Source organism: Ixodes scapularis, unplaced genomic scaffold, assembly GCF_016920785.2.
Source record: "Ixodes scapularis isolate PalLabHiFi unplaced genomic scaffold, ASM1692078v2 PGA_scaffold0__279_contigs__length_252992795, whole genome shotgun sequence".
NCBI classification, from domain to species: Eukaryota; Metazoa; Arthropoda; class Arachnida; order Ixodida; family Ixodidae; genus Ixodes; species Ixodes scapularis.
The window spans coordinates 206,935,072-206,947,573 of NW_024609835.1; the positions used below are offsets into that span (position 1 = coordinate 206,935,072).

Sequence of the window (12,502 nt, forward strand, 5' to 3'; positions counted from 1 at the left end):
TCATGGTGCGATGGTGGCACATCAGGTGCACTTCCCGTCTGGTGCTGTGGGCAGAAGTCCCCATGTGAGACGTGTATTTCTGCGTTGTTTTGGAAGCAGACAAAAACCTGCCCTCTCATGAAAAGCCGTGACTGGGGCTGTACCAAAAGAGTCGAAAAAGGTTTGAAGGTCAGTTTTCATGTGCTCGGTTCGTCCGAGAACGTGGATATGTGTTGTGAAAAGGAAAAAGTGGACGCCGTCGGACCACGATTGCTTGGGCGGGAAGCACTTTGGGTTGAATTCACGGATACTTATGGTCATCAGATTTATTTGTTTTGTTCCAACATGAACGCCGGAAAACCGACAAGTTGTACGGACCACCTGCGGACTACGTGCAGTGCATCTTCAAGTTCAAACGGCCGCGTGATCGTTCAAACTATCGTCCGTTCTTTCAAGCGTTTCTGCTTGTTGTCTGCTCTTTTAGACGACACCGGCCTGTAGACCAAATGCTGGCCCGGTACTTGCAATAAGAAGTAAGTGCAGGCCTCAAGAGACTTAAGTTTAAAGGTTAGTAAGCAGGCTCGATGTAAACAGTAGATACAAGGAGATGTTGATCATTTTTAACAGTGGCCATCACTGACTTGTTATGCCTGATTCACTTTGTTCGATTCTGCTTGCGATTTTCAGTATCGACGTCTACCATCTTAGCTACGGTTCATGCTTTTGCAGCCCGAGCGACGTTGCGACTGAAAATTGCGAGCGAGATCTCATCATGTGAATCAGGCTTTAGCGTACATTCTGCGGCGTCCACACGGAATGAATCGCCACATGTCACATTAAAGTACTCAGACATTGCCCAGGAAGACGTAGAATCAACAATTCGAACGCGAAAAAGGGCAGGGGGACTCACACCGACGCCGACGTCGCATCTCAATGGTTTGTTTATGGGCGACAGCGAGCTTCTTGCCCATACTTCATCGCGCATGCGTGGTGCCGGTGGCATCTGCTAGGGGCGCTCCGGTTTGTTTGTAAACATGAGTTGGTGTATTTACTTGCATAATAAACGCACCCCCAACGAGCATCAATATTTTGACTTTTTTTTTCCCCCTCCCATAATTTATGCACCTCCAATTTTCGCGAGTCTCGAATTGCGTCCAATTTAGCAAGACACCAAGCCAGTTTTCTTTTGCAGCCAAACACTCAGGCCAAGTCAAGCCAAGCCAGGCTGCCCTCATAATGGCCGCAAGTGCGTAGTTGTGGTAGTTACGGAAGTGATCAACCGTGAAACCGAGTGTCGCGCACACTTGACGCAACTTGGGTGGAGGATTTGCCGAGCTTCGAACATTCTTCGCCTATCGTATCCATTGATGTCAACAAACAAGCCATCGTCTGTGGTTTGCTTTCGGACAGTGAAATCGTGAAAGTGGTTAGGCCTAATTTCATATACTCCAGGTAAATGTGTTTATTTAATCCGCAACAGAACGGCGCAGCGAGGCGCACGCTGCGCTGTAGGCTGAGTGTGTCTGGTAGCCTCTCCATGAGCTAAACGTGATCCGCACGAGCGGGCTTTGGGGGTCGGCAGTTGGACTTCCGTTGGACTTCGTACGAGTTCTTACACGCATAGTCACGGATTATACCTGAGCGTACCCCCCGGATACAGCAATAGGATACTAGCAATATATATTGCCTAAAAACGGTGGTGTTGCTTGGTCGTGTTGCTTTTCATGCTGAATGAGCTTCGTAAGGCGCTTTTCCTTCCACAAAAGGCACCCCAAAAGCACCCTAAAAAGGTTTGCAACTTATAAAGCATGGCCATTGCGGCGCGCCCTCGACCAGCCGTGGGTGCGCCTTCATCCCTGGATACGTGCCACAGTACCTTGCCGTGTCATATTGGCACCTAATATGACATTTGCACGAAGTGTGTAAATGCAAAAATTTTACCCCTTGTAATGAACACTCCCTCCCCAAATATGTGTCAATTTTTCGGAAAAAAAAGTGTGTTTATTATGCCAAGTAAATACGGTAAGTATCCCTTTCTGTTCAGAATCCCTTTAATGAATCTCAACAACCAACTGCCGTCCCCGGAAAACAAGCGAGTCCCCTCAAAAAAACTCCCAAGCAACATCAAATTCCAAAACACTGACCTTGTTGGGGATCTTGATGTAGAGGTGGAAGAACCAGCGCAGCACCGCGATGCGGGTCTGCATTGACACGTGCTGCAGCTGCTTGGTGAGCACGTTCACCAGCGGGGTGAGGTCGAGCTCTGCCGGGTTGTGGGCTCCCTTCTTGGGGGCGGGGTGCGGCACACCCTCGTCAACCTTGCTCTCGTCGGTCGGACTCTCCGGCCGGTCGTCCTCTTGCGTCACCAGCTGCATCAGCCGCTGGTTGACTGCCCTGGCCGTCTCGCGGATGTCTGTGCGGCAAGTTTGGAAACTGTTTTGGGTGAGCGCAACGACCAAGGTGTCGCGGTGACATAGACGGCTAGCCTACCAAAGCGCGTCCCTCCACAAACGGGAGGGCGAGTGATTACGCCCGTGATGAACGCAACGAAGCTCCTGCCCCACAGTCGTCTGCTCTTCGACGGCGGGATGGGAGGCAGACAACATATAGGCCACGATTCCCTGGTTTGTTGAAGCGCATCTGGTATTGTAACATTGACAAAAAAACAATGTACACTGCACGACTCTTAGCAGAAGCGGGTGACTGCTGGTTTTTTTCCGTTTTTCTCTTAGAGTCGGAGCTGTTGACAAAACCAGAACTAGTCTGGTGCAAAGAGCGCATTTGGGGCGCTAACCTAAGTGGTGAAATTTGATGCCTGCCAATAACCTTCGGAGTGAATGCAAAAATGCGCCTGTGTTGTGTTCGTACCAATAGTGTCTCGCAGTGTATCTGCGAGACACTATATTTTCTTTCCCCCTTCTCGAAGGTCAAGTCCTCGTTCCTGAAGTACCAATGTATTTCTGAAAGCTGTAGGCAAAGTGAGAGAGCCATTACTAGGACTAGCAGACATCGCCCCAAACGCCAAAGCTGATGCCGTCGCACCCTCTGCTTAAAGGGACACTGACAGGGTATTTATGCTCGCCGAGGTTTTTAGTTGTACGTGACATATGAGAGCTCAACTACCCAGAACAGAATTTGCGGCTCGAAATTCGGTTTCTTTGCGCCCGAAAACCGCCGATCAAGAACTGGCCAGTTCGAGTCTCGCTCACTCTCTTTTTCGCGGTCACGGGCCGTTTTCTAAGGTATCGATGCGACCACCAAATTTAATCAAAGTCGTGGGTCACTGAAGGCACACACTCAATATTAAAAATAGAAAAAAATATGAAACCCATTTTTTGTGGCTTCTAAAAAGCTGTAAATACGTTGATTGAAAAAAAAGTTCCACAGACAACCGGAAGCATTCTGTGCGTTCGTCGTTTCGTGTATCGTGGGACTCGCGGGGACGGCGATGGCAGCGGACGACGGGCGTGGGGCCTCTATTTCAGAACTGTCGTTCGCGGTACCGGCGAATTCTGTCTACCGTTAAATGAGAAATTTTGGACTGATCAAAAGAATTGGTATTCATCCCGTACGACACGCCCGGCCACCAAGCCGATTTGCACGAAGACGTCGCCGAGCCGTCGCTCCCTTCTCGTGGCTGAAGACATCGCTCGCGCAAACGTCAAGCACGACGTGTCTGCTTCGAGTTGAATATGCACGCGTACGATTTCTTTACTAGGTGCGTATGTCCCCAAAGCGTGGTGCTTCCCGACTTCGACCCGGGAGTGCTTTTGCTAGAGAAAAATCGACAGCAAACTTTCCAACTCACCGGCTGAATTATTTATTACTAAGGAAAGGGATCCCCCACAAAAGATGTGCCCCAGTAGCTCAGTGGGGAAGACGTCCGGTTCACACGCGGTAGGACCGGGTTCGATCCCCCGTGGAACTTTTTGTTTTTTAAACATTTTTCATGTTTACATATCTTTTTCTTTTTTTTAAGAATTATTACTGAAGAAACAAACAAAAAAATAGCAAACAAATGTTGTGGACGATACTTCGCTGAATTAAATGGTATGGGATTTCCGTTTTGACACATGCGAACTCAATGAAATCACTTTCCACAAAATGCAAGGAGCATATAAATCAGGTAGCGTCCGCTTTCCGAGGTGCCCGTATATGTTCTACAGGAATTGCAGCCAGACATTGGTCCCGATCCTGTTGATCTTTCGGAAACTCTGTCGCACAATGCCACTTTTTTTTTCGGATGCAGGACATGTGAGCCAGCTCTTCACGCAACATCTTGGGTGTATTCTTTTCGGAGCCAATCATGGAAATTCACCACGGGCACTCACTACTCATCTCCAACTCCTCAATGTACAAAACAACTCATCTTGGAGTACAGAACAACGAGCGGAACATAACTGCAAAAGAATCGCACGGCGAGCAGTTCCCGCACGCCGCACCGCACGCCGCATGTCGTGTCGTCTGCTACGGAGAAGAGAAAAAAAAAACGCACGGTCGGGTGTAGCCACGTGACTTCCGCCACTCACTTTCTTCTCTCCACTTCTCCGACCTTTGTGGGGTTTCGGTTTCGGTTTCGAGCAGTTGCGTCTTTTGGCTTTATTAAAAAAAACACGCTACTCTGTTGCAAAATATTAATTGGGTAGTCCTCCGACACCATAATAAAGCGCCTGGCAAAAAATTTAAAAAAATTTTTTGGGGGGTGTTAGTGTCCCTTTAAGTAGTGGGCGACATTTATGCTGCCTCTGATTGGAGGGGTAGAGTGGGTAGACACAAAGCCTTTGTGCCTGCTTACTATCCTTCCGGCCAGAGATGGCGCTCTGACGTCGCTGCACCCACTGTGCGAGAGACGGAGGGGCTTGCTTGCCAGACAGGTTCGAGCAAACCCACTAAATGAGCTACGCCAAGAGTACCGACACTCCACTCCCCGACTGTGTTACAGGCGTCACCATTTTGCTGCTTGGTGTGGGCGGGCTGGAACTGGCGATAGTGACAATTTGAAACTGCAACTTCCTCAACTTTAGATACATTTTGCCCTGTCGTGCAGTTTTATTATTTTTGTTTGTGAAAAAGTATTTCGGACAATAGAAAATTAAAGTTTCAGATAACAGGCAATAATAATTTTAAGCAGAGAGATGGCTCAAGTGTCACATGGCATATTCATTGGCTCCATGGAGACACACTAATCTTGATGAATGAAAATTACGACAAAAAAATCAATTCTTGGAATCATTTTTTTCTTGATCAATAACTCACAGACATATCATTAGACTTCTGGAAAACAGTAACTATAAATTTTTATATTTGGCCATAAATTTAAGGGGAGACCTTATATTTAAAACACAAAAAAATGACAAAGGAATATTCTTGTCTTGCAGGTCAACACATTTTGTATTTTAAGTACAACACACCCAGAAAGAGTACATTTATATAGTTACATTGATTCAAATTTTCAACGATTTCATTATAACAAGGAACAACTGCACGTATAAGTATTTTTTTTATACCAAATGGGATGCAAATAAGCTTGTCTGTGCCCTGCAGCCAAAATAACAGTAGGTGTGAGAACTTCATTTAAATCAGATAAAAATGACAGAATTATGCTGCAAGACCAGTGTCTTCCCTTTACAAACGAAGTAATGGGCGACTTGATGAAAGATGTCCTCACGACACAAGTTAGGGCGAGAAACTCCTGTAATCTATGTAATATAAAAGGTATCTTCCCAAAAAATGCAGAGTTTATTTCATCGCTAAAATGAACTATGCATAGCCAAACGCTTATGCTCCGCCGAAATGTAGTGTTAGTGGTCCGAATTAGATGACAAAGTTTCATGTTTTTATAATGAACCGTTATCTCAATCAAATGTCACAAGGGATTTTTTGAAATTTCAATAGGAAAATGGGGCCCATTTGGACCCACTTTTGGTAACTGGCACCATTCAGCTCCACATACTCGAGAGCTGCGTCAGCCGACAGTTCCCCATTAAAAATTTCCAAAAATCACTCCTAACTTTAGAATAAGATGACGGTTAGTTCCAAAACTTTGGCATTTGTTCAAACAGCAACCACTAAATTTGGGTGGAAAATGGGCGTTTTGCGACGCATCCTATATTTTTTGGGGTGAAAAAAAAAACTCTGTAGACTTTTTGGGAGTGCACTCTATACAGTAACTGACAAGTTGGAAAAGGCAGGGAGGGGCCTCAATTGTCCCACCTTTGGCGCGAGCTTTTTACCTTCGAAGACGCTTCAACATGTGCTCCTTGAGCGCAGGCGTGCGGTCAAAGAATGGGGGAAGGCGTGACGCGCGTGCAGGAGGTGGGGTGTTCGAAAGACACACAGTTTTCGTTCTCTCAGCAACCATAGCTCTAGTAATGATAAAGTCTCCAATGATGCGGCCACTCTCGATACAGCGAGGACTGCATCGGGCAAAGTCGTAGGGTCGGGGGAAAGAGGAGTGACTAAATGGGGATGTCTGCACGACAGAAACGTAACAAACTGTAGAAATCAAATTGGTGGCACAAAGACAGTGGGAGCCCAGAACGGGAAGAAATGTGGAGACGTTTGCGTGCATGGTAGAGCGGCCATTTGGCCAAGGCGGGACATCCGCTTACCCAGGCTGACTTGAGAAAAAACAAGGAAGAAAGCAATTTCCAGTTCGCCCGACGGCGAGTTCGTTTCGCAAGCAATGACAGTGTGCGAGTTCTCTCCCAGAATGCATCATACTCGCGGAGTGCAGCACGGAGAACCAGTCCGAAACGAACTTGCCGAAAGCACGAAGTGCGGCCCGACACTGTCGCCATCCGTGTTGTGGTTAGGGTATCGGCCTTAAACCTAAACAAGTGTCCTGATGTTTGACACAATAGGCGGGAATGCGATACTGCAACGTGTGGTTTATATTTTTAATGACATCAGAGGGTTCAACTGTCGTGTAGATATTTACGGATGGTGTAAGTGCTCGCAAAAAGCCGACTAGAAAACAAAAGTTGAGCAATCTTTCAATTCTTATAACAGCTTAGACTAGAGGAATCTATCAACACTGTTTATGCAGAAGCTTAATCAGTTTTAAGTGTGAACCACTGAAACGATACCGTACTGCTTAAAACTGGTCCTTTGGACCTCCAGCAATATGTTTCGTGGTATTTTCATTTTTGATCGCAGCACACAGCTGGATCAGATTTTATGCCTAATGAAAGTGGTAAGAATGACAGCTTTCCCAAACAAGATACTTATCACTCAAGCATCGGGCAAAGTTACCATACTTAACTTTCTCAACCGCCAAGTGGATGTGTCACAAGTTTCTGCTGGGTGAGTTTTGCGACAAATGTCATCCGCTCGGCAAGTCCAGAACTGGGTACTGTTTTGGAGATAACTTTTATCCAATGGTAAGCGATTTCGCAGAAATTATCTGTCTGCCATCAGCAACAAAGCATGTAGTTGGGCTAGCCCAACTATCAGCCTTTCGTTACCCATCGCAAATGAGGCACAGGTAGTTGACTGCTTCCTTCATGAGCTAGCAGGCGCTCGAAATTGAGGCTCGCATTCAATTCTGTCGACTGCGGTACGCAATTTTTAGACAAAAATCCATGTTTTTTTTCAATTCCGCACGGTGCAAATGACATTACGTCGCAGACAAACCCCCGTCGTCTGCTCTCGCTCATCGCCCGAACGATGCATGATGAAATTGCCTTCTGGTGCACACTCGATTCCCTCGGTGCAGCAAGTGCATGCACACTTGAGTGCTGGCACCGAAACGAACTCGGAGAGTTCAGCCACTCGTTCAGCCATACAGAAGTAGCAGGGCAGTTCATCCACACAGAAAGGGCAGAAAACCCTGACCAGCCCGCTTGTAGAATGGCATCGTCAAGATGCCCCCAATACTCTTAAGACACTTCCGAATAATTACGCAAGATAGGAAAGCATGAATATATGGCCTGCACCTCCTTAGGACCTATTCACTAGCTGCCATATCAAAAAGTGTTACCGTTTGGTAGTCCCATTCTACGGACTACTGAGCAGTAATGCCCCCAACCCTCTCCCCTACTTCAAGATTGTTGTGTCCAACTGCCACTAACTTACTGTCCCTGCATGACTGCAATACTCACGCTTTTCCCAAGGCACATTGGTTCAGAACTGTGTGCACAATTGCAATCATAGCCGAAGACCTCAAGTCTGTGAGAAAGATTCGAGGCTTCTTTAACAAATACTCACTCCGTCGATTGTCGTCGTAGGACAGTGTGGGCAGCACGGCCTCCAGGATACCCGACGCGTGTGGTATGAGCGTTCGGCCCGACAACGTCACAAACTCCTTCATCCAGTTGATGGCGGTGTACTGGACCAGCTCCTCTGCAAACGACACGTGGAAACGGGCCAACATTGAGGTCCCAGACCGAGAGCCTCCTTGTAAAATTCGCCTACCTATCAGATGTACAGATCAACTTTGAAACTCCTCATTACAGCTCGCCATATTGGACGGGAACCCGTTGCCTCCGAATGTAGTAGAAATTACAGATAAAACAAAATATGGATCAGACTGTGAATTATTATTTTCCTGTCCTCCAGACTGAGGCATTTGTGCTGATGTGTTTCTAGCTTTTTCTGATGTTTCCATTGTTGTTTTGTATTTGTCATGAAAACCGGGATTTTGCTTTTATGATTGTTGTATTGGTGACTTTCTGCAGAAACATATGTCATTTTTGAGAATAATCAATTGTTTCCTTTTTAATATGTCCCATTTACATAAAATGTGGATAAAAAGCTTTACTACCCGCTTTATTTTCTTTTTTTACAATATTCACTATATCTTTTTTTTTATATGATGCCGCGTCAGGGTGCCTTAATGCATATTAAATAACAACTTAAAAAAACACGGAAAAACAAGTTCTGACTTTGTCTGCCCTAGCCCAAAGGATTTAGGGGTAGGCAAATCGAAGAACGACATGAACCCTTGCGAACTCTTGACTTGGGAGGAAGAGAAGAGTGAATTATGCTGCAATTCTGGTGGTGTTACTTAAAAAAATTTATTTTTCTTGGGTTTATTTGCCAAACAATGTTCTGTCCATGGTGGACGCCAGTGGTTAAGTTCGGCTGAATGCCCTTGCCCATCTTCAGGACGTGCCGTCCACCTCTATAGGTATTTTGTCTCGACTGGACTGGAGAATGCTGATTTTACAAACACTCAAATGAAGTAGTATACCTGTTGCCATCCAACCCCTTTAAAGAGAAACATAAAAAAGAAGAGCCATTGTTCAGAGCATGTACTGAACATACAAACCTGGGGAATGGGAGTGGACAATAAGGATCACAATCATGGCCGCAAAGTCCACGCGCTGCGGGTTCTTGATGATGTTGCGTAAAAACTCCCCCAGTGTCGTCTCACACCTGCACAGGGATGAGCACTCAATGAGAATGACCTGGTTCCATTTGATGAATTGAAAAAGTTTCCTCATCCGATTTCAATATTCAGACTGATAAATGTCACCGATGAATGCTGCTGCCGTTTCCAAACGGCTTATATGTATCCCTTTCCCAAAACCATTATTGAACCAATGGTTTCACCACATAAACCACGGTCGTCCTTAGAGAGAAAATATTTATAAATAAAATTGCGCGGTCGATGACGCAGAGTGATGCGAATGGACGGCGTCAACTGATGCAACATGATATTGCGTCGTGACTGACTGAAAATTCTGGTGATGTTGCGTCGTCCGCTGTCTCGCGTAAAGCGCCACCAATCACACACAGAACAGCTAGCACCAAACACGTTCTCGCGGACGCATTGCACAAATTGCTTCATCGCACCGGTGTGTCAACTTTTTGCTCGGTAACTTCCTCTTCTATGCGCCCACTTCACAATCACGCACGGCACAATCTCGACGTCGAACGTATCGCATCCCAAACACCCGGGGCGAGGCCGTCTGCAATTAAGCGTCAACGACATTCTCTCTCACGGGTGCATTTATGCTGTTGAGCAGCCACCCCTCGCTCCGGCGCGCGCTTTGGCAGCCCCATTCTAGCACACAAAAACTTATAGCGCCGAAAGAATGGCCAACCAAAGGCAAAAGAGCGGGGAGCGAGGAGCGCGATCGCAGGACCACCGGAGCAACCGCGATCGGCCGAACATGCGGCGCCTCGGCCGCAACCAATATTGGCGAAAGGATTAGGGTGTCACTTCCGTACTCGTCCTCTCCCGGCGCCGAAGCCACCCGCGATAAATGCATGCACGCTTCGTTCGTTTTCAGCAACATGACACTCGCCCAGTACAGCTGATGTCATAAAACAGAAATTGCTCCACATTGATGGAAACATGCTAGTATTGAGTTTAGCGCAGCATTGTGCCATAAAACAAGGGGTAAACTATAGTCTGCTGCAAGACAATATTTTTGGGGGAAGTTCCATTTCCAGTCGTGCTCGGCCGCGCATGCTCACGACACGTGGAAGTGTTACCGAAGGTACAAAGCGCTGGAGGCAGGGTGTCTACCACATGTCTCATTTTGCAACAGACAATAGTTTGCCTCACCTATGCCCTCGAGGGAGACTTATGAATAAGCGGAGTAGGCAGCCACCTAGGAGCTCGGAGGACAGCAAATTTAAGGGGGTGGCAAGAGCGACACTGATCGCTCAAAAAAGCTAACCTTGCACACATGGCACCAGAAAAGAATATTATGTAACATTTTGTCAAAACTGTTAGTAACTAGAAAAAAGAATATAACAAAAACTCTGATCCTACCTTACTCATGAAGATTAAAAGCGCTAAAAAGATGAGGACCAGTAAAAGAAGACACACGCACCACAGAGCGCTCTGCGGCGTGTGTGTCTTCTTCTACAGGTCCCCGTCTTTTTAGAGCTTTTAATCTTCCCAATGTATCACCAACTAGCACGAGTGAATAACCTTATACTCTACTTTACTTAATGGCCACACAAAGGCAATCGTTGAAATTTATGTATAGACCCCAGCAAATGAACTGGCACAGGGGCTCGGAAATAGGGCCTGTGCCGAGACTACGAAAGCGTGGACGTCCCGCCGAGAATCTCGGTGAAAGTTGCACTTAGAGATCCCAACACGCTCCATCTCGTCAATTGCAGGGCTCCCCATAAAAGCACAACACCCTCCAACCTCGACACCATCCTGTGAGTGTCTGACATTGGCGGAGGAACGTCGTCCTAGTTGCCACTGTTTCATCTAGATGCAACACGAAAAAACTTCTCGACCTCTGATTCGGGGTGGGGGCAGCAGCCTCGTGAATTCCAGGTGGGGTTAGCTAGTAGCGCACTGCTCAAATGGCTGACCGACTGGCGAGCATGTTTTGGTCACACGGTCCACCTCAATGATGTTGAACCCCAGAATTTAGAATTCTTATCTATGCTAAATGGTACAAACACCCCCTCGAAAGTCTGACGTAAAAGTATGGGAGTGCTATGTATCTGTATCTAATTCCCATCGTAAGGACACGTGACGCCACAAACCACACGCTGCGCCGGTCAAGTGCGACGCAGCATATACTTAGTCACACGCGCAGCGTCGGCCGTTTGTTTTGTATAGTGTCGAAGAGTGCACACATGGACCGCTGGACATGACAGTTGAGAGAGGGTCAAGGACGTCTAAAGCGATGAGATGGCATTGGCACATTAATATATAAGACAGAGAATTAAAATTCACAGGGTCTCTTATGTTATCCCTACGACTGGAAGGCGAAAGTCCAAGCACCGATGTAAACGTGACAACAAACCTTCTAAGACAGCGTGCACTTTGACGACACACTTTTGGCACCGTTTCATTGGTACCTTTCGTGTCGCCGACATGTTTTTGCTCAAGGACTTTGAAGGTCGACTGAACGACGAGACGTATAAGGCTTTCGCCTTAAAATACCCTGGAAGCTTGCTACTAACAGATACTTGTTTCGCACAAGTTTACACAAGTTTTCGCTCTGCTGCAATCCCAGACAAAAAAAAGATATACAGGCTCGATCAAGCTGAAAAAGAACAGGGAGCACAGAAGGTGTCTCGCACAAACCCCACTTTTTGTGCGGGGTTTGTGGTTGAGTTTTTATTTTTTTTATTATATTTTCTTTATATTTTTATTTATTTTTTTATTTAATTTTTATTCTTTTTTTTCTCTATTTATTATTTATTTCATAATAAATAGCACAGAAGGTGTCTCGCACAAACCCCACTTTATGTGGGGTTTGTGGTTGAGTTTTCATTTTTTTTTTTATTTTATTTGTTTATTTATTTTTTCACTATTTTATGTTTATTTCGTATACCAATTATTTTTTATTCTATTTTTACTTACAAGGGATGTACAGTGTAGACCGCATATAACGTATGTCGCGGGAGTTGCGAAAATTTGCACTGTAAGCAGTACCGCACTATAACCAGAACATCAATTTTTCGGGCGAAATGCATGCCATGAGACAACTTATTTTTGTAAAAGAATTTATTTTATGTTAGATGAAAAGTAAAGCTTAGTTTGAAGAAAGTCTTTATTTCACCAGACTAGCACACTTCTCTCTCAAGTGTGTCACAC

The 12,502-nt window shown here is 46.0% G+C and overlaps 1 protein-coding gene across 1 annotated transcript in view; it reads right to left on the reverse strand.

Moving 5' to 3' along the window:
• Window positions 1-12,502, reverse strand: part of LOC8024715 (protein VAC14 homolog) — a 90,784-nt gene that overhangs the window by 32,349 nt on the left and 45,933 nt on the right. Inside the window, 3 exon segments of the mRNA XM_029984440.4 lie at window positions 2,124-2,392; window positions 8,188-8,322; window positions 9,251-9,357. Of these exon segments, the coding sequence (XP_029840300.2) occupies window positions 2,124-2,392; window positions 8,188-8,322; window positions 9,251-9,357 (511 nt within the window).